This window comes from Mauremys reevesii, linkage group 23 (assembly GCF_016161935.1).
Source record: "Mauremys reevesii isolate NIE-2019 linkage group 23, ASM1616193v1, whole genome shotgun sequence".
Classification (NCBI taxonomy): domain Eukaryota; kingdom Metazoa; phylum Chordata; order Testudines; family Geoemydidae; genus Mauremys; species Mauremys reevesii.
The window spans coordinates 4598495-4625379 of record NC_052645.1 but is presented as its reverse complement, the minus strand read 5'-3'; the positions used below and the strand labels follow the sequence as shown (position 1 = coordinate 4625379).

At 46.9% G+C, this 26885-nt stretch overlaps 1 protein-coding gene across 3 annotated transcripts in view; it reads right to left on the bottom strand.

Annotated features, from left to right (window-relative positions):
• RLF (RLF zinc finger) overlaps positions 1 to 26885 on the bottom strand; it is a 117427-nt gene that overhangs the window by 71848 nt on the left and 18694 nt on the right. For all 3 annotated transcript variants that reach the window (XM_039511427.1, XM_039511425.1, XM_039511426.1), the window contains exon 3: positions 4479 to 4560. In XM_039511427.1, coding sequence (XP_039367361.1) covers positions 4479 to 4560 — 82 coding nt within the window. The remainder of the gene's footprint in view (positions 1 to 4478; positions 4561 to 26885) is intronic.

Below are 26885 nucleotides of genomic sequence, written 5' to 3'. Positions count from 1 at the left end.
TGCAAATTGGAGATCTCTGAGGCAGGTGGAGGATGTCCCTTGAGCTCTAGTAGAGTAAGTCTTGATGTTCGGTGGGAGAACATCACAGCCAACTGGTAACAATGAGATACATTGCATTAGCTAGTTAGATATTCTTTGTGATGTGATGGCCTGGTCTTTGGAGCTAGAAATAACTGGGGGAGAGGGCGGGGGGGAAAAATAATCTGAACTGTCGCTGTAGTAAGACGACACACCAGATGTTCTCCCAGGATTAAAAACTTTTATCCAGATGAAGAGTGGGTTTTGGGAAGAAGACAGGCAGGTTAACTATTCACACAAAATTCTGAAACCACCTGAAGGACCATCTTAGGGGGAGGTTTCAGCACCACATTGTCCCTATGAAACATCATGAGTGCTTGGCTGGCACTCTCTCTCCTGGCCAAAGTGATACCATCTAGAAACACCACAAAGGTACTGGAAGACAGGCTGGAGTACTTTAGAGGCAGCAAATACTCAAGGATCTTCCGAACCCAAGCCTGCACAGGGTCCACACTACGATGAGCCACCCATATTGAGAAGCTCTTCCACTTAGACAAATAAGTCCTTCTGGTGGATATAGTCATCTTCTGTATCAGGATCTCCTGGACTTGCCTATAGCAATCCCCATCCATGGTACTTAACCAACCAACACCCTGGATGTTACAGGGACTTCAAATGTGAATGGAGTATCTGACTGTGGTGCTGTGAAATCAGATCCGGGCCGCCTGGGAGTTGAATGGACATCTGTGGCAGACTATCAACCAAAACTGCTTTACCCAGTAGCATACTGTGACAGATGAGAGACCCTGGAAGTGTGGAAACTTCAAAAGACTATTATAGTGAGATGTGCCAAATGTTAAGGGCCGAAGGATTAGTCAAACTTTTGTGTCTATAATGCTATATGTATCTTTGTCAGCTTGGGTCTGTGTTCTGTCTCCTCTAGGGAGAGGGTTACCAAACTTTTGCCAGGAACTAAAAATCAATGGAGGTAATTATTGCAAATTCAAGATCAGGTAAACAACTCCAGAGAAGTTTGAGTCAGTTACATATACTGGTTCAGACCATGTTCAAGAGGCCAAGCAGACAAAGACGGGCGTCTGGTACAACAGGCTGGCATGAACTGACTTATGAACCTCATTTTGATTTAAAAATTGATGTGATTGTAGCTAACGGGGTAAAACCCTGCCCAGAAGAGTTTGAAGAACTGGATCTTGCCAAGGTCTTTAAGTGGAAAATAAGAGACACCAGCTAAGCTTATCAGGAATATCAAAACAATATAATTTTATGATGTTTTACCTGTAATGCTTTTGTCCTAAAATAAATGTATACTATGCTTTGTGAAAGCTGGCTGGTCACTAGTAGATACTGTCATTGTCCCTTCAGCAACCTGAGGGATACATAGCAAATTTCAGGGGGACTGCAAGCCTAAATCCCCAGTCTGGAGGAATAGGAATTTGGATCCCTGCCCACAGAAAGAGATCTGAGATCTAAAGGGGCACTTTTAGGTCTCGGGGGCCAGATGCGCCATAACCTCACAACTATGATAGGAGTATGAGAATGACTGTGGCCTCGTCCCTTTTGATTCTGGATGTCACCCTAGGGATCAGGCAAATGTGTGGAAGGGCATGAAGAATGCCTGGTTTCCACAGCAAAAGGAAGGTGTGTGTTGATGACGCCAGGCTCATGACCCCGCTGGAACAAAAGTTTTGGCATTTGGTGGAGAGCCTGTCTTCATAGGAAGACATTCCCCCACACCCAACAATGAACTATCCGCTTTGTGATGGATCTCTGCAGAGGACTCATGATAGGGCCTAATGAAATACATCCTAGATACTCAAGGAGCTGACCTAGGAGATTTCGGAGCCATCGGCAACTATGTTTGAAAACTCATGGAAGATGGGAAAGATTGCAGAAGACTGGAGGAGGGCAAATATAATGCCAATCTATAAAAAAGGGAAAAAGGACAACCTGGAGAATTATAGACCAGTCATCTTAACTTCAGTATCTGGAAAGATAATGGAGCAAATAATTAAACAATCAATTTGCAAACACCTAGAAGATATAAGTAACAGCATGGATTTGTCAAGAAGAAATCATGTCAAACCAACCTAATAGCTTTCTTTGAAATGATAACAAGCCTTGTGGATAGGGAGAAGGGGGGAAGCAGTAGATGTGATGTATCTTGACTTTAGTAAGGCTTTGGCACTGTCTCAACTGATCTTCTCATAAACAAGCTAGGGAAATGAAACCTAGACAGAGAAGGTAGGTGCATTACTGATTGGAAAACCATTCCCAGAGAGTAGTTATCAGTGGTTCACAGTCATGCTGAAAAGACATAACGAGTGGGGTCCCATGGGGATTGGTACTGGGTCTGATTCTGTTCAATATCTTCATCGATTTAGATAATAGTATAGAGCAGTGGTGCACAAACATTTCCATTTGCACTCCCCTTACCATTCATGGAATTTGTCAAACCCCCCCCCACCACACACACAAACTACTTGTAATGTGAAGTAGCCCCCTTTGCTTGCTGCTGGCAGCAGCGCTGCCTTCAGAGCTGGGCAGCTGGAGAGCAGCTGCTGCTGGCCGGGGTGTTCACATTGTTTGTGGCATGGGAGGACTATTTTTTTAATCCTGCTACGGTCCCGCCCCAAAATATCCACTCTATTTTTATCCTGCTCCCACTATTATGGCAGAGGGTCCTGCAGGACCGATGGAATCCTAGTTTCTTCCCACCCCCCCCAGAGAACCTCATGTGCCCCCCAGGAGGGCACTCCCCCCACCCCCAGTCTATGCACCACTGGCATTGAGGGTACACTTACAAAGTTTGCAGATATCAAGCTGAGAGGGGTTGCAAGTGCTTTGGAGGATAGGATTAAAATTCAAAATGATCTTGACAAACTAGAGAAATCGTCTGAAGTAAATAGGATGAAATTCAATCAAATGCAAAGTACTCAAAAAAAAATCTGATCTTGTGCTTATGAGATGCATGTGCCCCTACAGCACAATCCATGCTGCCACATACTCGAAGGCTATCTGCAGACTCAGGCACACAGCACTACTTCAGTTCACATTTTTAAGCTTTGTCTTGCAATCTATCAACCTATTAACCTTAAACCTGGAGGAACTACATCCTCAACCTAAAGTACAACTTTTCTACTCTGCAGTTTACAAGAAATATTGGGAAACCTTTTTCTCAGACCATAAAATCCTTCAATCTATTTTTCAGCAAGCAGGTAAGTTACATCCCTCTAGTGACTAGAGTACAAAAATTAGACTCCTACTGCCCACTACTCTGAAAGTTAGTTAGTTTTGCTTTTCTAGAATTTTGCATTTCTTCTAGATTTCACAATAAACCACTTTGTTGTTCTCAGCACTAGTGATCAGTGTTGTTATGCACATTTTAACATTGCAGGGGAAGATTTAGCATCTTCTCACTAACCACCACTACTCAACATTTGTAAATAAAGCATTTATTCTCAGAAGATTTTGTGTAAAACCCTGTTTTACAAAGAGGCCTTAGAATACTTGAAGCAAAATAAGTTTTGTTATCCACCTGTCAAATCCTAGTTGTCACATGGCCCAATCCCACTCACTCCATCCAAACCAATGTTGCTGAAATCACTCTCATCTTGGAATTCCTCCACTGACTTTCCCAGTTCTGACTTAACTCCCACAAATACAAGGCCGTGTACAACTATGCCCTAGCCTACATCTTGGACTTACTGCATCTCCACATCCCTAGCCAATGATGCCAGCCTTGTAGTTTAGTTCACTCACTTCTGTCTATGCCTTTTTCCATGATGCCCACTTGCATAATGCTGCACCTGCAATTCCTGCTCTCCATGACACCACCCTCTCACTCAAGTCCCACCTATAAACTCACTTATTCTGTTATACATACACAAATTCATATATTCTAAGGCCAGAAAGGACCACTGTGATTTTCTAATCTGACCTCCTGTATTACACAGGCCACAGGACTTCCCTGAATTAATTCCTGTTTAAAATAGAGCTTATCTTTTAGAAATCCATCCAACGGTTTCTAGTGATGGAGACTCCACCCAGGGGTGGCTCCAGGCACCAGCGCACCAAGTGTGAGCGTGGGGCGGCACGGCAGTCAGGCTGCCTTCGGCGACATGCCTGTGGGAGGTCTGCTGGTCCCGCTGTTTCGGCAGCAATTTGGCCGAAGGCGCAGGACTGGCAGACCTCCCACACGCATGCCACTGAATCCATGTTACCAGCGGATCTCCCACAGGCGTGCCATCAAAAGCCGCCTGACTGCCGTGCTTGGGGCAGCAAAATACATAGAGCCGCGCCTGACTGCACCACAACCTTTAGTAATTTTTTGCAATAGTTAATTATCCTAACTTAAAATATGTGGTTTATTTGCAGTCTGAATTTGGCTTACTTCAACTTCCAACCATGGATCTTGTTACAACTTAAGGAAATACACTTACCTGTATAGACTGATGGAATCCTAACCATGTGTCACATGGCAATTCACTTTCAGGCACAGAAAGCAGTAGTTCAAAACAACTCCTGTAACAAAAAAGAGCTGTATAAGTAAGATAGCTAAAACACTGCTGTAGCAGCATTAGGAAGTGGCAGGTCTTGTTTTATTCCTGGACATGAAACTATATTAAGATGCAGCCATAGTTGAAATCATGTCTTAGTAGCTTAAGAGTAAAAAAAAAAAAAGTTACAGGGATGTAATAATCATCACAAAACCAAGTATTATAAACCCAGAAAATTCAGAGTTAATATTAAATTTCTAAGAAATCCAAACTATGTTAAAAGAAAGAAATGCACAGTTAAGACATTCAAACAACCATAACTCTGCCATATAGTGATGTCATGAAATAACCATAACATGTCTGAGAGATTTTAGTGTTTGTGATCCCAGGCTTCATTAAACTGATTTTTAAGAGTCACAGTAGATTTAATATCCCCCCCTCCTTGTGACATCACTAAAGAGAAAAATTAAGGTCAAGTTACTATTATCCGGCATGAGCCTTAATATCACTTAAAGTGCTTTGTGTGAAAGTTTGCCACACAGTACAATGAAATCTAAAACAAAGCGTCTCTGGAAGAAGCATGTTTCAATTGTGGTGTGGGGGTGGAATGATCAGGGAAGCTGATAGGGGAGGAATGGGGGGACGGGCTAATAGTCTAGAAGCGTCCTCTAGCCACAAGTGATGTCCCACAGCTCAGGGAATAAAGGAGCGGGGGGGCAGGGGGGAGTTGAAAGAGGTGTAGTCCAAGGAGAAAGCCTGAGACATGAGGCCTGGTAGTAGAGGCCTGAACTAAAGTGGCAGTCAGGCCCTGCTAATATAAAGCTAAGTTAGCAAAAGTCAGGGCCTGCCTCCGCACAACTTCACAGAAGCTGCTAAGAACAGGGCTGGTATTGCAAAATACACTCATTCTTAAGACATGCTAGGCACAGGACACTCAGGTAAGCATATTCTGTAAGGACGGTATCAGAACACCCTGATACCCATATGGTACACACTCCTCAAAAATAACAGGAACACTCTCACCTCTCTTAGAGATAAGGTCAGGATGAAAGCGTGATGGATAGAGATGTTTTGGTCGAATCAACGTGTACAAGATAAAAGGTGGTAACTAACCACATCAGAGGGGCAATATGTAATTTGTCTGTACTGGTGTTTAAAGAGGGGTCTCAGAGGAATTGTCTTTCGCCAGCCGAGGCGGGAATGGAAAATCCCATCATTCAATGAGCTGGTCCATTGTTACAGGTGTACATGTCGCAGTGGTCCTGTCGAGTACACGGCATACTAGGACCGTGCTTCGTCAACAACAAACATAGTTGGGTGCCTTCACTACTGAAACAGTTCTGTGGTTTTATTGGGCAGTTTGATCAAGGTCTGCTGTGTCGGCTATCTGCACATAGTTGTGGCAGCATACTGAAAGCACACACACACACACACACACACCCCAACTACAAGAGGTTGTACCAGAGGTGATAATGGAGTTCCTGGTCATGGGCTCACCAGCCCAGCAATCAACAGCTAGATGGCCAATTAGGTAAGCTGTCTGTTGCGCCACTCTTCATGAAGCCTCACAGAGAAGCCTTCCCCCATTACACTTGGCGTCCTCTGACACGTATGTGTGTACTGGGCTCTGTAATTCTCTGAGGAGCTGCTCTCAGCAGGTAAGTGGATTATTGACTTGACAAGGCCCATGACGCTCACACAAATACTGCCTGGGCAAAGGAGAGTCACTTCCTCCTCCCAACTTGTGGGTAGCATTTGGACACCTGCGTGGAGAACAAGGAAGGCCCTGACACATTCTATGTAGGGCAAGATGCGGGCAAGTAGGGTTAAACAGGAGTGTGGCAGAGGGAGGTAAGTGGGACCATTCAGAAATGGTTCCTGTCTGGGGAAAAGGTTCTTTTGTCTACAGCAGTACTGCAGCAACTGAGTTCTGCATGGCAGGTTTCCCTTGTGGACAACTTGGGTCTTTAGCACAGGGGCAGTTTGCTGCACATGGCCCTGTCTTTGCAGTGACAAAAGGCAAGAGCACAGCCAGAGTCAGGTAATACCAAAGCACACAGCCCTGCTCTAGAACAAAACAAGATTTCTCCTTGTGTCCAGGCTCCTGTTAATCACAAAGCAAGGCAGCCCACCCAGCATGGCTCAGCAGTTCCTGTATTACAGGACTGCTGCAGGTAGAGATGCCACCCCTCTCTAATCTACAGTCATCTGAGGCAAATACCTGCCCCGCCCCCTTCTCCAGGAGATTCTTTCAATACTTCCCTTAGCATTAGAAAATACAAGTTCCTTCCACAGGCAGTGCCTGTTTGATGAGCCTCCTGCAGCATTTCAAACCAGCAGTTCACTGACAGAGATCCACAAGGGGACTGCCAGCTGGGGAAGCTGATTGCTTTTGGGGTAAATGCCCCCTCATCCTCCTGCACTCAAAGGCAGGAAGAAGAATAGAGTGATGCTGCCTCAAGAACAGCTCTACACCACAGAAAGTTTGCCTGAACTTAGGGAACCACAGGCTGGAGTTGCTGCAAGAAGAGCCCCCTGAAAGAATGAAGTCAGAGTGTGCACGGAGGGTCAGGGGAAGAGATGTTTTGACACTTAATATAGGCCAAGAAAGATTTTTTAAGGCTTTCCTAGGAACAAGGCTCCCATGATGCTTTGTAGTTAAGATGAAGCTAACTTTAGAGAACAGAATTTTACTGAGCAGTAACCCTAGCATAATTTTCAAAAATGGTGATGTTTTAGCAATGTACTAAAAGCAAAATATAAAATGAACTGCAATGGCACAGGAACCTTCGAAATAGCCTAAGATAAGAAGTGCATATCAAAAAGAGAAAATAGATTACCAGAATGATACCTAATAAAGGTGACAAAGGTATAACTGCCCAAACTCAGAGGAAGTAAGACCATCTTCAGTCTAGCCACAAACTGTCAGTGAACTATAGGAGAGATATTCTTCAGCTGTTGCTAACTGTATGCCTCTAGTATGTGCTGTCTTTACTGTTAATCAATAAATCCAATCAACGCTGATTTATCCAAGGTTTGTTATTACTGAACTAATATAATCAAAGTTAAATATGTTATCAATTATGTAGTTATCAATAATTTGGCTATTGATCATTGACAAACTGATAACTGTTGACAACTGATAGAGGGTCAGAGTTGTGCCAAAAGATCAGACCAATAGTCAGTAGCGTGGGCAGCTGCTGGAGACCATGCTCCTGAAACATCTTCAGCACCAGCTCTTCCTGTCATCCCATTAATGACTCCCCATTAATTGGAAAAGGAAGATGGCTGTCTGCTACAGAGCTCTGACCAAGTTCCACACAGACTGATTTTTTATGCAACTGATCACCAACCCAAAGCCTTTAAAAAGGTTTTCTAACTACACAGATAGCAATAAGACCCTCTATATCTACACTGGGGCAAAGTGTGTTGAGAAAATTAAGATACAAGGAATTTCAGCAACATGGTCATAAGAAAATATTTTGCTCAAAGCTATGTCAGAAGACCTAGCTAGTATGAATTCCATTCTGGGCAATGTCCAGTTGACCCTGCAGTATCTTGATTGCATGGACAGCAGAGGATGAAGGGCAGATTTCAGCTTTGAAGAATCAATCCTCAGCTGCACAAGACAATGGGACCAAAGCAAAGGTTGGTGGATCTACAAAACAGACCTCAGTGCTGCGACTCAATTCCCTGAGGAAATGGAGAGTTAAGGCAGCTGAATTCCTTCAGTGCACACTGCAGCAGATCCTAGAGCTGCCTAACAAAGGCAATACAGATCACTGGCATCACTGACCAGGAAAGGGGCCAGACTCCCAGTGAAACACCTATTCACTGCTGCTACTTAGGGCTTGGCTACACTTGAAAGTTGCAGCGCTGGTGGAGGCTTTCCAGCGCTGCAATTAGTAACCGTCCACACCTGCAAGGCACATCCAGCGCTGCAACTCCCTGGCTGCAGCGCTGGCTGAACACCTGGTCTGGTTGGGGTGTAGCGATTGCAGCGCTGGTGATCCAGCGCTGCTCGTCAAGTGTGGACACACACCAGCGCTGTTATTGGCCTCCAGGGTATTAGCAGATATCCCAGAATGCTTTTATAAATTACTCTTTGTTTTGTTATGCAGCCTCTCTTTGTTTTGTTGTGAACTCGGAGCTCCGGAGCTCCGTTGATCCCGGAGCTGCTTATCTACAAACACAGCTCCTGTTTGCTGTGATCAATCTGTGAACAATCAAATGAGATAATGAGGCAGGCAGGCAGGGAGTGTTTGCTTGACAGAAACGGGGCAGAGGGGAGAGAGGGAGTCCATTGTCTGCAGGCTGTTTGCAGTTAAGAGTTAAGGGTAAGGGATCGGGAACATGTTCTGATTTTTCAAGGCAGGAAGGTAACACACAGTGTTGGCTCCAAAAATCCTCTCTCTCTCTCTCTCGCCCGCTCCCTGTCACAGTACGCCACACCCCACCCCCCTCTTTTGAAAAGCACGTTGCTGCCACTTGAACGCTGGGATAGCTGCCCATAATGCATCACTCCCAACAGCGCTGCAAATGCTGCAAATGTGGCCACACACCAGCACTGGTAGCTGTGAGTGTGGCCACACACCAGCACTGGCCCTGCACAGCTGGATGACCAGCGCTGTAACTCCCAGCGCTGCAACTTTCAAGTGTAGCCAAGCCTTTAGATTAACAGGAAAAAGTCACTATGATCATCAGCCTCAACACCTGCCTAACATAGGTCAAAAAAAGTCAAATGGTTCCTGCATCAAGCCCATAACTTCTGGTTAAGCTAGTTTATTTTAGAATTTACAGTGATGGAGAATACACCATACCCCTTGGTAAATTGCTCCAATGGTTATTTATTCATGTTTAAAAAAAAACCACACAACTGTCTTGTTTCCAGTTTGAATTGGTCTAACTCAAACATCCAGCCACTGAATCACATAATGCCTTTGTCCACCAGGTTACATAGCTATCAGAAACCTTCTCACCATGTAGTAGGTACTTATAAGCTGTGATCAAGAATCTTTGATAAATATACTGTGCTTCTTAAGCATGTCAGTGTAAAAGCAGGTTTTCCAGACAAATAATTTCTGTAGCTCTTCTCTGAATCTTTTGTCAACTTTACGTGTTTACTGGAATACTGTGTCTAGTTCCTGTGATGGTCTCATCAATACCATCTCCCTGCCATTTCCCTCCCTGTCTGTCAAGGTGGAGCACAGATGTTGCTTGGACCGCTCTGATGCTGCATAGATGAGTAGTGAGTGGGATGGAGGATGAGAGACTAGAAACTCTGACCCCTTTCGAGGGGACATAGTACCTCTTCTCAGCCCCTTTTGGGGACGGTGTGATCGAGTGAAGGATGGCATCATTGATTAGTAGGGCCACCCTTGCCAGTACCAATGTCTGTAGGATGTCAAGTAACTGGTGTTGACTGTCCTATACTACTTCTAATGGGATCTCAAGAGCATCGACTATTCTCCACAGCAGTTCCTGGAACCGGGCGATAGTTGTCTGGTGGAGAGGAAGGGATTGATGAGATGGCCATGTCAGGAGAAGATGAGGGAAGCCTCTCCGAACCTGTTGGTACTGTTGGAACCAGGCTGTTCAGTACATCATCTAACACTATTTCTAAGCGTCTACTTGACGAGGGTTGTGGTGGCAATGCAGGTGAGTCCTCCCGAAACAAGCGGGACCATTCAGAAGGTGATTACTATGGCCACGAGCTCCAGTATGGCTAACACCGTTGATCCTGCGATTGCTGAGCATGTGACCAGGGGGCCATATACCACCTCTGAAGGTAAGGCAAGGAGGGGAACTGCCACGGTGCAGCTGGAACCTTGCAGTAGTCATGCTTCTGGAACAAGAGGGGTGGGTCACATCGGACACACACATCCTCCAAATCAGAGGAATCATAGAATATCAGGGTTGGAAGGGACGTCAGGAGGTCATCTAGTCCAACCCCCAGCTCAAAGCAGGACCAATTCCCAACTAAATCATCCTAGCCAGGGCTTTCTCAAGCCTGACCTTAAAAACCTCTAAGGAAGGAGATTCCACCACCTCCCTAGGGAACCCATTGCAGTGCGTCACCACTCTGAGTGAAAAAGTTTTTCCTAATACCCAACCTGCAACTTAAGACCATTACTCCTTGTTCTGTCATCTGCTACCACTGAGAACAGTCTAGATCCATTCTCTTTGGAATCCCTTTTCAGGTAGTTGAAAGCAGCTATCAAATCCCCCCTCATTTTTCTCTTCTGCAGACTAAACAATCCCAGTTCCCTCTGCCTCTCCTCATAAGTCATGTGCTCCAGCCCCCTAATCATTTTTGTTGCCCTCCGCTGGACTCTTTCCAATTTTGCCACATCCTTCTTGTAGTGTGGGGCCCAAAACTGGACACAGTACTCCAGATGAGGCCTCACCAATGTCGAATAGAGGGGAATGATCACATCCCTCGATCTGCTGGCAATGCCCCTACTTATACAGCCCAAAATGCCGTTAGCCTTCTTGGCAACAAGGGCACACTGTTGACTCATATCCAGCTTTTCGTCCACTGTAACCCCTAGGTCCTTTTCTGCAGAACTGCTTCCTAATCATTCAGTCCCTAGTCTGTAACAGTGAATGGGATTCTTGCGTCCTAAGTGCAGGTTTCTTTTGGCCCAGTCCTCTAATTTATCTAGGTCCCTCTGTACTCTATCCCTACCCTCCAGCGTATCTACCACTCCTCCAAGTTTAGTGTTGTCTGCAAACTTGCTGAGAGTGCAGTCCACGCCATTCTCCAGATCATTAATGAAGATATTGAACAAAACCCTTGGGGCACTCCACTTGAAACCGGCTGCCAACTAGACATGGAGCTGTTGACCACTACCTGTTGAGCCCGACGATCTGGCCAGCTTTCTATCCACCTTATAGTCCAATCATCCAGCCCATACTTCTTTAACTTGCTGGCAAGAATACTGTGGGAGACTGTATCAAAAGCTTTGCTAAAGTCAAGGAATAACACATCCGCTGCTTTCCCCTTATCCACAGACCCAGTTATCTCCTCATAGAAGGCAATTAGGTTAGTCAGGCATGACTTGCCCTTGGTGAATCCATGTTGACTGTTCCTGATCACTTTCCTCTCCTCTAGGTGCTTCAGAATTGATTCCTTGAGGACCTGCTCCATGATTTTTCCAGGGACTGAGGTGAGGCTGACTGGCCTGTAGTTCCCTGGATCCTCCTTCTTCCCTTTTTTAAAGATGGGCACTACAGTAGCCTTTTTCCAGTCATCCGGGACCTCCCCCGTTCGCCATGAGTTTTCAAAGATAATGGCCAGTTTCCAGAGACCTCCATGAATGACTGTGTCATTGGAGCTGCTGAAACTGGGGGTAGCAGAAACATAGCAGGAGAAGCAGCCCACCGAGCGGAATGGGGTTCGTGGAAACCCCAGTCCTTCCCATGCACACAGCTCGTGGGGACCCGCAGCGCTTCTGACTCTCCTTGGGGTGAGTGGTATCCAGTCCGCCAACGGGTCTGGGACCAGTAGAGGCAACTTTCTGGGAACCAACGGTTCATGGACCACCAGTAGAGCTGAAGTAGGTGGTGTACCAGTATCCATGACCAGAACCAATGGATCCTGCTGTGGAAGTAGAGAAAGAACTGACAGGGATTTGTAGGGGATCTTAATGCAAGACAGTCTCTGTTAGCAAGAGTTAGGCTAACTGTAACCCTAATAACGCAAGATTTGTGGAAGTGAGGATTGTGTGAGGAGAGTGGAAAAGAACTGTGTGAGAAGTTGTTTCGACCTTGTGTAGATAATGTGTAGATAATACGAAATGTAGACTGGAGTCTCTTTAGAAGGGAGAAAAACAAGACACCAGGATGACCTATGTATAAACAAAATGCAGCTGTTGCTTATTATTGTCTGTAACAAAAGTATAAATGCTTGCTGTAATTGTTTACCTATTGAGAGACCTGTCTAGGAAGGGGAGACTATGTCTTAGTGCACTCTCTCCCTGCTGTAGCTGCTAAACAGAATAAAGTATCTGACTTTGATGTACCCAACCAAAAAGTGAGAACTAAGTTTTTCTCCGACACCGCAATTGGTGTGGCCTTTCCTCGCACCAGTGGCCCTTGGAACTCATGGGATCCTCTGAGGCCAGAACTTGTGGACAGTACCAAGTCCTTCTTAGACTTGGAAGACTTACTACCATGCTTATGCGTACGTTTCCTTCGCTTATGGCTAGGCGCCAGCATGGTGTCCTTAGCACTGGTACCAGGGGAGCCCGATAGAGGCTCCACAGAAGGGTAGCACTCTAAGTCTGCTCAGGCAGATATACTGGGGGGTTCCCCCCATGTTCTATGTTTTTATGTCCACATGAGGAATGAATTTTGTTATTTGCACCAATATGGAGGTGATATGTGGTGGGGGTGGGGCCAAGGTGTTCAGAGTGTGGGAGAGGGCTCAAGGCTGGTGGTGCGGGCTCTGGGATGCAGACTGCCCGGGGCTGTGGCAGGGGAAAAAGGACTCCACACTCCCCTCCCCTGCAGTTCCGGCCGGGCAGGGCTGGGTGAAGAGTACCTCTCCCCAGGCCGCGGCAGCGGGGCTGGGCTGAGCTGAGGGAAGGGGCGCCTCTTCCTGCCTATGTGGCCCTTCATAGCCTGCTGTGCGGCCGCACAGCTCAGAGCGAACTTCGGTCCTTCACCCCGTCAGTATCCGATTCAGGTCCCACATGGTAGCCTCCATGGAGGTGCTTCTTGAGGAAGAGAGCCTGATATTCTTGCATACAGGCAGGGAAGAAGAGGCAGATACCACACCTGGATGCAAGGTGGAATTCCCCTAAGCAGTACAAATAGCATGGGTGCTAGTCACTGATGGAAAATAAGCAAGGGCAGAAAGCACAGGTTTTAAACTCGTGTCTGTGGGATAATCCATTAACCATGCCTGAGGGTTTTTGTTTTTGGGGTAGGGGTGGGGGAAGATGTTTGGCAGGAAAACACTGAAGCAGTCTCCCAATTCCTTAATCCTATAAGAGCAACTTGAGACTAGAAAATTTAGAACAAGAAAACCCAAACAATAAAAACTGAACTATGAACACAAATAAAAACCATTTTTCTAAAAGTTTTGAAAAATGTATCACAGGGACGAGAGCATAGCAGAAGCTCTGACTTGGGCCATGCAGCAGTGAGAAGGAACTGGACACACATGGCTCAACCCACCCTTCATCACCTTGGGCGAAACTATGAGGCAATGCAGGAATACACACGCCAACTGCTGAACAGTACTACTTTCCAAAACTCTGGCTCCAGGCCAGGTGTGGGCAAACTATGGCCCGCCTGCCGTTTTAATCTGGCCCTTGAGCTCCCACTGGGGAACAAGGTCTGAGGCTTGCCCTGCTCTGGCACTCCAGCCGGAGAGCAGGGACAGGGACTGCTCTGTGTGGCTCCCGGAAGTAGTGCCATGTCCCCCCTCCGGCTCCTACGCATAGGGGCACCTAGAGGACTCCACTCCGCATGCTGCCACCATCGCCCTAAGCACCACCACCCCAGCTCCCATTGGCCAGGAACCGCAGCCAATGGGAGCTGCAGGGGCAGCGCCTGCAGACTGGGCAGCACGCAACAGAGCTGCCTCTGCGTAGGAGCCAAGGGCGGGACATGCAGCTGCTTCCGGGAGCCACCTGAGGTAAGCACGCCTGGAGCCTGTACCCCAAGCCAACCTCCTGCACCCCAACCCCCTGCCCTAGTCCTGATCCCCTTCCTGCACTCCAACCCCCTCAATCCCATCCCAGAGCCCTCATCCCTCCCATACTCCAACTTCATGAGCATTCATGGCCCACCATACAATTTCTATACCCAGATGTGGCCCTCGGCCCAAAAAGTTTGCCCACCCCTGCTCCAGGCACATGTGCATAACCCTAAGTGGAATTCAACAGGGACCATCACTAAGAAGAATGGAGGTTATTCACCTGGTAAATGGAGTAGGAAATAGACTCTGCATATTCACACTTTTGGGGTGTGTTGACAGGTGCAGTTTGGACAGCGAAACCCAGCAACCGTGTCCATTAGATAGCCCCTCCTACCTCTCCCCTTATCATTCAAGCAGGTTCTGAGGGTGAAGTGTTGCCTGCAGCATCAGTTCCTTCCATCACTACTGCAGAGTTAAGAACTAATTAGAAAACAATAAAAGAAATGAAGATAGGCAGGAAGGGTGAATATGCAGAGTCCATCTCGAAGAACTCTGCTTACATGTAAGTAAGCTCCATTTCTTCTCTGAGTGCCCTGTGCATATTTCAACTCTTGGGATAGTTTGGTAAACAGTGTCATGGAATACGTCTCTCAAACAGCATCAGAGATAGATGACAAATCTAAAGCATAATGCATCATACAAGCATGGGTATATCTCCAAGTAGCAGCCTTTCAAGTCTAACAATTGGGACACTAAGACATGCTAAAAAAAGTACATTGCTCTAGGGGAGTGCATTTTAATACTACAGAGGAGAAAATTGGAATAATTTTTATAAAACTCTCCTCTATGCATTGTCTGACCCATCCGGACAGCAATTGGGCCAAAACAGCCCACTCCTTACATAAGAAATGAAAAGTTTGAGAGGCTGTGAAGTCCTCTGTCCTACTCAAATAGCGGGACAATGCTTTCTTTTAGCATCCAGCCTATGTAATCTAGATCAGTGGCTCTCAATGTTAGGATGTTTGCCCACTGGAAAGCATTCATGGACAGAAGACTGTTCTCTCGGGATGGAATTCACCTGAATAAGGAGGGAAACAAACTTCTAGGATGGAGGTTGGCACAACTGATTAAGAGAGCTATAAACTAGGAATTTGCTGCAGAACTGCTGTTGGTTCCCAGGCTGTAGCGGTGCATGGGATTCTTCCTTCCTAAGTGCAGGACTCTGAACTTGTCCTTGTTGAACCGCATCAGATTTCTTTCCACCCAATCCTCCAATTTGTCTAGGTCACTCTGGACCCTAACCCTACCCTCTAGCATATCTACCTCTCCTCCCAGCTTAGTCTGATCCGCAAATTTGCTGAGGGTGCAATTAATCCTATCATCCAGATCATTAATGGAGATGTTAAACAAAACTGGCCCCAGGACTGACCCCTGGGGCACTCTGCTTGATACCGACTGCCAACGAGACATTGAGCCATTGATCACAGCCCGGATGTGACAGAGTAGGGAGGATTGCTCTGGGAATGTTGCCTGGGAGTTTTACTGGTACTGTCTGCATTGATGATGGGATATTAGGGTGTGACTTCACTTGATGGACAATAACTGAGCATGTAATCTGAACCAGGCGGGGGCTGGGGCCAGGTGACACCTTCTGCCTGGGAAACTGGACAAAGGCTGGAGGAAGAACCGGGGTGTGTGGCTGGGTGAGACTGCTGGAGGGGATTTCAGTTTGGAGCTGCCTGGGAAAATGGAGGGAGACCCAGGGCCGGCGTCTAGGCTCCCTGTCCCCCATGATGGACCTGACTGAGGGGGTCCTGTTGTCTGTACCTACAAACTCTGTTTTGGACTGTGTTCCTGTCATCTAATAAACTGTTTTAAGGGCTGGCTGAGAGTCCTGGTGAATCGCAGGAAGTGCACGGCCCTGACTCTCCCACACTACCTGAGAACTGGTGGTAGGGATGGGATCTACTGCACCCCGTGGTTGGCGCTTCCTGCAGTGAGTGAGTGGGGAGCAGTAAAATGAACGGAGATTGACGAGGACCAGGCCTGCTGAAAGCTCAGCGAGGAGCAGATTCATGGGGCAAGGCGCTACGCTTAACCCCTGGGAGTGTGTGACCAGCAAGAAAGACTGTTGCAGTAATGGGGTCCCCCCTGGGAACCGCAGTGAGTGATTCCAGGGGTATAGGAGTCTGCAGCTTGAGAAGAGAGAAGAGCTGTTGCAGGAACAGGGTCCCCCTGGTGAGTGATTACAGGGGCGGAGGAGTCTGCAGCTTGACCCTGGGAGAGAGGTGGCGACCTGGAGAAGGGCTGGCACAGTAGGGGGTTCTTCCTGGAAACCATGGGGAGCTGAGAGCACACAGGCCTGCGAGTCCACAGCAACTTGGGAACAGCAGGAAGATGTATAAACACCGCCTTAAGCGGGACCTGGTCGAGCTCTGCAGGCAGAGAGGCCTGTGCATTGGGAAGCTCACCAAAGAATAGACAGCTGCAGTGGCACAGGAGCCAGGAAACAGAGCTGTAAACAGAGGCGTTTGAGTGGGAGTTTACAAGGGGAGGACTAAGAGGCATATAGAGGAACACACAGGCTACTGAAGGGAGTGTGCAAGCAGTGTCTTGGTGCTTGTTAGGGGTTTGTTTTGCTGTGGGTGGTGGTGTTTTGGGTTGGTTTGTGTTTCTCAGATTTACAGGATTTAGGTGGGATGCCTATGAGAGATACAGAGGCAGCAGTTGTAGTGATCCAAGCAGCAGAAGACACAATGAAGGTGACTGCATGTGGAAGCTGTGGCATGTACATGATCCTGGAGGGGGTACCTGAAAAGAGTTTTGTCTGGATGAAGTGCTGCCTGATAGAGCTGATGGAAGAAAAGATCCGAGGATTGGAGATGCAGGTGGAAACTCTGGTCGAGTTTAGAAGGGGGTTTGAGCGGGTGCTGGAGCAAAGACATGATGAGGCTGAAGGGAAAAGCTCAGATTTGCAGATGGAAGCAAGACCAAAGAACTCTGAGGGGAGACTGCTGGGTGAGGAAAGTGGACGGTGGAAGCATGTGACTAAGCGAACCAGGCAGAGGAAAAGACGGCCTAGTGAAGGAGCCATAGAACTCAGGAACAGGTTTGCGGACTTGGAAAATGAAGAAGGGGCACAGCAGGTGGTCGCTGAAGGTGAGAGGGTAAGGAAGAGGAGGAGAGCAGCTAGCTCTATAAGGAGAGGGGATGAGTCAATGGAGATGACACCAAACATGAGCCCCAGGAGGATATGGGATGGGTTGCAGAGGATTGCAAGGGTGAATAGGAATTGAGAGGACTTGCAACCAGAGGGAACAGGGGATACACCGGAGAATCGCACCAGGAAAAGGCAGGTCTACCTGACTGGGGACTCCTTACTGAGTAGAATACACAGGCCTGTAACCAGAGCTGATCCAGAGAACAGAAGGGTGCGCTGTCTGCCCGGTGCTAAGATACGGGATGTGGACCTGAAGCTGAAGAGGATCCTAATGGGAGCAGGAAAGAATCCGCCGATTGTCGTTCACGTGGGAATGAATGATACGGCTAGATTCTTGCTGGAACGTATCAAGGAAAACTATGCCAGGCTGGGGAAGACGCTTAAGGAAATTGAGGCTCAGGTAATCTTCAGTGGGATTCTGCCTGTCCCTAGAGAAGGGCAACAAAGGTGTGACAAGATTATGACGATCAACAGATGGCTCAGGCAGTGGTGCTATAAGGAGGGCTTTGGGATGTATGGCCACTGGGAGGCATTCATGGACAGAGGACTGTTCTCTTGGGATGGACTTCAACTGAGTAGGGAGGGAAATAGACTTCTAGGATGGAGCCTGGCACAACTGATTAAGAGAGCTTTACACTAGGAATTGAGGGGAGATGGTTGGGAGATGTCCAGGTAATCTCCACGCCGGATTTTAACATTGAGAGGGAAGAAAATGGAGCAAGAAAATAGGCAGCAGGTTTAAAACAAATAAAAAGGAAGTTCTTCTCCACGCAGCGCACAGTCAACTTGTGGAACTCCTTACCTGAGGAGGTTGTGAAGGTTAGGACTATGACAGCATTTAAAAGAGAACTGGATAAATTCACAGTGGTTAAGTCCATAAATGGCTATTAGCCAGGATGGGTAAAGAATGGTGTCCCTAGCCTCTGTTCATCAGAAGATGGAGATGAATGGCAGGAGAGAGATCACTTGATCATTGCCTGTTAGGTTCACTCCCTCTGGGGCACCTTGCATTGGCCACTGTCGGTAGACAGATACTGGGCTAGAGGGACCTTTGGTCTGACCCGGTACGGCCGTTCTTATGTTCTTAAGAAAGGATGCTGTCGTGGGTAGGAGACTGGACATATAGAGGAAGAGTACTGTAGATACAATTCTAATAGGTGATAGTGGCAGTGGAATGTATGGGCCTAATCAGGTAAAGAATGTGAGTGAACCCAAACAGCAAGAATTAAGATTAAGAGGAGCCTAGGTAACAAAATGGAGGAACTAGAGTTACTGGTGCAGGAAATGAAACCGGATGTTATAGGGATAACAGAAACATGGTGGAATAGTAGTCATGACTGGAGTACAGGTATTGAAGGGTATGTGCTGTTTAGGAAAGACAGAAATAAAGGCAAAGGTGGTGGAGTAGCACTGTATATCAAAGATGAGGTAGACTGTAAAGAAATAAGAAGGGATGGAATTGATAAGACAGAGTCTGTCTGGGCAAAAATCACACTGGGGAAGAAAGCTACTAGAGCCTCCCCTGCGATAGTGCTTGGGGTGTGCTACAGACGGCCGGGATCTGATTTAAAACCAGTAGTAAAAGGTTCTATAGACAAATAAATAAGAAGACGACAAAGAAAGAAGAAGTGGGACCGATAAACACTGAGGATGGACTGGAGGTTAAGGATAATCTAGGCATGGCCCAATATCTAAACAAATACTTTGCCTCAGTCTTTAATGAGGAGATTAGGGATAATGGTAGGATGACAAATAGAAATGGGGATATGGAGGTAGATATTACCACATCTGAGGTAGAAGCCAAACTCAAACAGCTTAATGGGACTAAATCGGGGAGCCCAGATAATCTTCATCCAAGAATATTAAAGGAACTGACACATGAAATTGCAAGCCCATTAGCAAGAATTTTTAAATGAATCGGTAAACTCAGGAGTTGTACCGTATGACTGGAGAATTGCTAAACATAGTTCCTATTTTTCAGAAAGGAATAAAAGGTGATCCGAGTAACTATAGGCCTGTTAGTTTGACACCTGTAATATGCAAGGTCTTGGAAAAATTTTTGAAGAAGAAAGTAGTTAAGGACATTGAGGTTAATGGTAATTGGGACAAAAATACAACATGGTTTTACAAAAGGTAAAAGATGAGGATCAATATGAAAATTGAAAGGTGGATAGGAACTGGTTAAAGGGGAGACTACAACGGGTCACACTGAAAGGTGAATTGTCAGGCTGGAGGGAGGATACTAGTGGAGTTCCTCAGGGATCGGTTTTGGGACCAATCTTATTTAATCTTTTTATTACTGACCTTGGCACAAAAATGTCCTAATAAAAAGTTTGCGGATGACACAAAGCTGGGAGGTATTGCCAATACAGAGAAGGACCGGGATATACAGGAAGATCTGGATGACTTTGTAAACTGGAGTAATAGTAATAGGATGAAATTTAATAGTGAAAAGTGCAAGGTCATGCATTTAGGGATTAATAACAAATGGATATAAACTGACCAGTGGCGTAGCCAGGTGGAGGGAACAGGTGGAGCAATAATAATTTTTTAAAAAGCGCCAGCCGCTGCGGCACTTTTACTCACTCGGCGGCGGTCCGGATCTTCGGCGGCGAGCCCTTCACTTGCTCTAGGTGCCTTCGGTGGCACTGAAGGTCCACCGCTGAAGTCCCAGGGCACCGCCGGGTGAGTAAAATAAAAGTGCTGCAGCAGGTGGCGCCTTTTTTTTTTTTTAAATTGTTCCCCTGGGTGAGTACAAAGGCACCAGGAAATTGACAAGGTGCCACTTGTGCTCAGTGCAGGAGCGGCTGCTTCCCCTGCTCCCCCCACCCACGCTACTGAAACTGACCATCGGGAAGTTTAGACTTGAAATTAGACGAAGGTTTCTAACCATCAGTGAAGTTCTGGAACAACCTTCCAAGGGGAGCAGTGGGGGGGAAGATATATCTGGCTTCAAGAGTAAGCTTGATAAGTTTATGGAGGAGATTGAGATACCAATTAATTGCCAAAATTAGGCTCTTTGACTATTAGCATTAAATATACCCAAAGGCTTGTGATGGGATGTTAGATGGGGTGGGATTTGAGTTACTACAGAGAATTCTTTCCTGGGTGTCTGGCTGGTGAGTCTTTCCCACACGCTCAGGGTTTAGCTGATCACCATATTTGGGGTCGGGAAGGAATTTTCCTCCAGGGCAGATTGGCAGAGGCTCTGCAAGGTTTTCGTCTTACTTTGCAGTGTGGGGCACAGGTCACTTGTTGGAAGATTCTCTGCATCTTGAAGTCTTTAAACCATGATTTGAGGACTTCAATGGCTCAGACACAGGTTTGATACAGGAGTGGGTGGGTGAGATTCTGTGGCCTGCATTGTGCAGTAGGTCAAAATGGTCCCTTCTGACCTAAAAGTCTATGATTCTATGAGTCGACCACCCGCTAGCCTCTGAGATACAGCAGTAGTAGTGCTATGAAACCACCATAGGGTGGCTTAAGAGATACTTTGGCAGTGGTACCAGGAACCCACAGCCTGACACCCTGTGAGAGACAGCGGCAGTGGTACCATGAACCCACTGGCTGCTGGCCTCTGAGATACAGCGGCAGTGGTGCCATGAACCCACGGCCTGGTAGCCTGTAAAAGACAGCAGCAGTGGTGAGTGATACAACACACAGGCCTATATATATTTTTGGGTGGAAACACCAAACCCCACAGCAGCTGGAATTTGAGAGAGCAATGCAGTGGTACCATGAACAACTCACCACCGGCTTAAGAGATACTTTGGCAGTGGTACCAGGAACCCACTGGCTGCTGGCCTCTGAGATACAGCAGTAGTAGTGCTATGAACCCACTGAATGATTGCCTCTGAGATACAGAAGCAGAAGTCCCATGAACCCACAACAGGGTGGCCTAAGAGATACTCTGGTAGTGATACCATGAACCCCGTCACCTGCTGGCCTAGGAGACACTCTGGCAGTGGTACCATGGCCTGCTAGCCCGTGAGAGACAGCGACAGTGGTGCCACGAACACACTACCATCTGGCCTCTGAGATACAGCGCAATGATTAAATTAATCCACCACCTGCTGGCCTAAGAGATAGAGAGGCAGTGGTACCATGAACCCACCGCCTGCTGGACTGCGAGAGACAGCAACAGTGCCACCATGAACCTAACGCCTGCTGGCCTAAGAGCTATAGAGGCAGTGGTACCACTAACCCATCGGCTGCTCGCCTCTGATATACAACGGCCGTGGTGCCATGAAGCCCCTGCATGCTGGTCTAGGAGATACTCTGGCAGTTGTACCATGAACCCATGGCCTGCTAGCCTGTGTGAGACAGCAGCAGTGGTGATATGAACACACCACCGATTGGCCTCTCATAAACAGCAACAGTAGAGACATGAACCCACCGCCTACTGGCCTAAGATATACTTTGCCAGTGAAACCAAGAACCCAATGGCTGCTGGACTGAGAAAGACAGCAACGCAGTGGTGCTATGAACCCACCACATGTGGTCCTCTGAGAAACAGCGGCAGTGGTTCCGTAAACTCATCTCCTGCTGGCCTCTGACATAAAGCTGCAGTGGTGCCATGAAGCCACCGCCTTCTGTCTTCTCAGATAGAGCTGCAGGTGCAATGAACCCACCGGCTGATGGACTGTGAGAGAGAGTAACGCAGTGGTGCCATAAACCCAATGCCCATTGCCTTACAATACTTTGGCAGTGGTACCATGAAACCAATGCCGCCCGGCGTAAGAGATATTTTGGCAGGGTTGCCAGGAACCCACCAGATGCTGGCCTCTCAGATATAGTGGCAGCGGTGCCATGAACCCAATGCCTACTGGCCTAAGAGATACAGCGGTACTGGTGTCATGAGCCCACTGCCAGCTAGCCTCTGAGACCCAGCAGCAGAGGTGCTATGAACCCACCGTAGGCTGGCCTAAGAGATACTTTGGGAGTGATACCGTGGACCCACTGCTTACTGTCCTCTGAGATACAGTGGCAGTGGTGCCAGGAACCCATCACATGCTGGCTTAAGAGACAAAGAGGCAGTGGTACCATAAACCCACCGGCTGCTGGCCTCTGAGACAGCAGCAATGGTGCCATGAACCCCCTGCTTGCTGGCCTAGGAGATACTCTGGCAGTGGTACCATGAAGCCACCGCCTGCTAGCCTGTGAGAGACAGTGGCAGTGGTGATAGGAACCCACCACCTACTGGCCTAAGATATACTTTGGCAGTGCAACCATGAACCCACTGGTTGCTGGACCGTGAGAGACAGCAACGCAGTGATGCCAGAAACCCAACACCTACTACCTTAAAATAAGTTGGCAGTGGTACCATGAACCCACCGCCTCCTGACCCTAGAGATACTTTGGTAGTGGTGCCATGAAGCCACCGCCTGCTGGCCTAAGAGATACTTTGGCAGTTCTACAATGAACCCACGGCCTGAGGGGCTGAGAGTGACAGCGGCAGTGGTGATATGAACCCATGGCCGATTGGCCTTTGATAAACAGCAACAGTAGTGACCTGAACCCACCGCCTGCTGGCCTAAGATATACTTTGGCAGTGGAACCATGAACCCCCAGCCTGCTGGCCTCTGAGATCCAGCAGCAGTGATACCATAAGCCCACCACCTGTTAGCATCTGAAATACTGTTGAAGTGGTGCCATGAGCCCGCCGCCTCCTAGCTTCTGACATACAGCAGGAGTAGTCCACTGAGCCTACTGAGTACTTGGCTCTGAGATACAGCAGCAGAGGTGCTATGAACCCACCACACAGTGGCCTAAGAGATACTTTGGCACTGATACCATGGACCCACTGCTTCCTGTCCTCTCAGATACATTGGCAGTGGTGCCATGAACCCCCAACCTGCTGACAGGGCAGATTGGCAGAGGCTCTGCGAGGTTTTCACCTTCCTCTGCAGTGTGGGGCACAGGTCACTTGTTGGAAGATTCTCTGCATCCTGAAGTCTTTAAACCATGATTTGAGGACTTCAATGGCTCAGACAGGTTTGATACAGGAGTGGGTGGGTGAGATTCTGTGGCCTGCATTGTGCAGTAGGTCATAATGGTCCCTTCTGACCTTAAAGTCTATGATTCTATGAGTCGACCACCCGCTAGCCTCTGAGATACAGCAGTAGTAGTGCTATGAAACCACCATAGGGTGGCTTAAGAAATACTTTGGCAGTGGTACCAGGAACCCACAGCCTGTGAGAGACAGTGACAGTGGTACCATGAACCCACTGACTGCTGGCCTCTGAGATACAGCGGCAGTGGTGCCATGAACCCTACACCTTCTAGCCTAGGAGATACTCTGGCAGTGGTACCATGAACCCACGGCCCGGTAGCCTGTAAAAGACAGCAGCAGTGGTGATATGAACACACATGTGGCTGGCCTAAGATATATTTTGGCAATGGAACCAGAGGGATAAATATCAGGGAGGGAGGGGAATTATTTAAGCTTAGTACCAATGTGGACACAAGAACAAATGGATATAAACCGGACACTAGGAAGTTGAGACTTGAAATTAGACGAAGATTTCTAACCATCAGAGGAGTGAAGTTCTGGAACAGCGTTCCAATGGGATGTGTGAGTGCAAAAGACATATCAAGCTTAGTCTTGAAGCAAGATAAGTTTATGGAGGGGAATGGTATGATGGGATGGCCTAATTTTGGCAACTAATTGATTTTTGATTATTAGCAGGTAAATATGCCCAATGGTCTGTGATGGGATGTTAGATGGGGTGGGATCTGAGTTACTACAGAGAATTCTTTCCTGGGTGCTGGCTGGTGAGTTTTTCCCACGTGCTCAGGGTTTAGCTGATCGCCATATTTGAGGTCAGGAAGCAGTTTTCCTCCAGGACAGATTGGCAGAAGCTCTGAGTTCTTTCTGCCTTCCTCTGCAGCATGGGGCAAGGAGGGGAGGGATACTCAATGGTTTGAGCATTGGCCTGCTAAACCCAGGGTGGAGAGTTCAATCCTTGAGGGGGCCATTTAAGGATCTGGGGGGGAAAAAAAAATCTACCTGAAGATTGGTCCTGCTTTGAGCAGGGGGTTGGACTAGATAACCTCCTGAGGTCCCTTCCAACCTTGATGTTCTATGTTTCTATGTCGCTTGCTGGAGGATTCTCTGCACCCTGAAGTCTTTAAACCACGATTTGAGGACTTCAATAACTCAGACATAGTTTAGGGGTTTGATACAGGAGTGGGTGGGTGGATAAGGTTCTGTGGCCTGCATTGTGCAGGAGGTCAGACTAGATTATCATAATGGTGGTCCCTTCTGACCTTAAAGTCTATGATCTTCATAGTTTCAGCTAGCGTGTTCAAACCTCAAATGAAGATAAAGCATCCTTTGATTATGCTCTCTTTGTCAAATGTTAGGTCACAGGTTTGACGTAAGAATCAAGCGCTGCAAGCCAATTCATGAATTACCTACTTCCTGACCTTCTTTTTGACCGGTCTTATTTCTACTATGAATGGATGTCCATCACTTTAGGCAAGTGGATTTTAGAGATAAAGGAAGGGTATACCTGTGACGGGTGGGACCCCCCACCCCGCTGTCCAGGATGCCGCCTGAAGTGCTGGGGTTTCACTGAGCCAGCCTACTCCACTAGCCTGGGCTCCCTCTCCCTGTTTTGCTGAATCACGCTCTCCGGCTTCTGGCAGCACACATACGCATGTAGGGACGCACCAGCTGTAGAATCACACAGAGTCTGCCAGCAGCTTTCTATGGGGAAATTCAGCTAGGAAATTGCCCAGCACTCAAGTGCACATCCCCTTTTGGGGAGTAAACCCAAAGTAATATTGTCTTGTGCTGTATAGCAAGATCTGCACAGCGCAAGCTTATAAAAATTCAATATGGAGAGCTATGCACAGCTTCTTGCCCCAGCCCCCATCCAGATAAGAATTACACAATCTGGGTTATGTTATAAACAAAAAATAAGTTTATTAACTATAAAAGGTCAATTAAGTGATTATAAGGGATAGCAAACAGAACAAAGCAGATTACCAAGAAAATAAAACAAAACACACATACCAAGCTTAAGATCTTATAGAGTGCTTTCAAGAGGTAATTTCTCACCCTAAATATTGTTTTAGGCAAGCTGCAGCATTTCTGTAGCTTAGAGTTCCAGTTATTTCTCCTCACAGACTAGACTCTTGACTTACTCTGGACTCAGCCCCTGCCTTTCCCACCACTCAGTTCCTTTGTCTCTTCAGATACTTTCAGCAGTCTTTCTTCTAAGGCAGGAATAGCGGAGAAGAGTCTTGTTTGCCTTACTCTCCATCCTTAAATAGAATTTACATAAGGCAGGAAGCCATTGTTTCCAATGGAAAAGTACCAGCAGTGTCCAAGGTGGTGTTTAGTACCTACTGACATGACCATCTGACCTTGTAGTGTCAAAGCAATGCCCCAGGAAGCTTCTCAGGAAGGAGAGATGAGTATCTTCAAAGCCTTGTTTCTTTCTAATGGCCCATCAAGGCTCATGGTCTGTTGTGGTGGTGGGGGGCGGGGGGGGATCTCACACTCTCAGTTGTAATTGTTACATAGTCAATATTCGTAACTTTAGATACAGAAATGGTACATGCATATAAATTGGATAACGTATCATTGGAAAGGCTATAATTTACTGAATGTGATATTCAGTAAATTATAACCTTTCCAATGATATCTTACAAGACCCATCTTGCATAAAATATATCTGTTATGCCATATCATAAGCATATTTCCATAAAGAATATGGAGTGTAACATCACAAAACCATTCAATTTAGATACTCTTCTTCTGTTCAGCCCTTCATACTTCCCTATTCAAGGATCCCTCCTATGAGAGTAAAAGTAGAAAAAAGGTGCCCTGATGCAAGCAAGAGCATAGAGGTGTCCCAAGAGAATTCAGAAACCATGGATTTTATTGATATTTCCTGATACCAAAAGATGAAGGGCTTCAGTCAATACTGGATCTAAGGAAACTCAATAATTAGAACATGAAATTCCAATTCAGAATGTTCACTCTTGCATCTATTATTCTCTTTCTTTCCACCCTAGATTGGTTTGCAGTTCTGATTGAAAGATGCATGTTTCTATACACCATCACACCAGAAGTATCTTCATTATGCATTCAGTCAAGACCATTTTCAGAGCAAGGTCCTACCATTTGGCCTTCCCACTGTGCCTATGGTTTTTACCAAATGCCTGTCTGCAGTAGCAGCCCATTTAAGAAGGCATGGTATTTTTGGTCTACCCCTATTTAGACGATTTGGCTTCTCAAAGCCAGAGAAGGTCTTACAAACTTTAGTTTACATCTTCCTTATTCAAGAGGCTAGGCTCCTTAATAAATGAAGTCCATACTTTTTCCAACAAAAAATTCATTCTAGAGTGATTCTATATTTCTAGGGAGGCAGTGTATTACCACCAGAGGAAAGATTCAGGAACTTGTCATGCATTGTTCACATGCTACATGAAAACCTCTGTAAGGGTGTGTCATGGGGCAAGTACACCT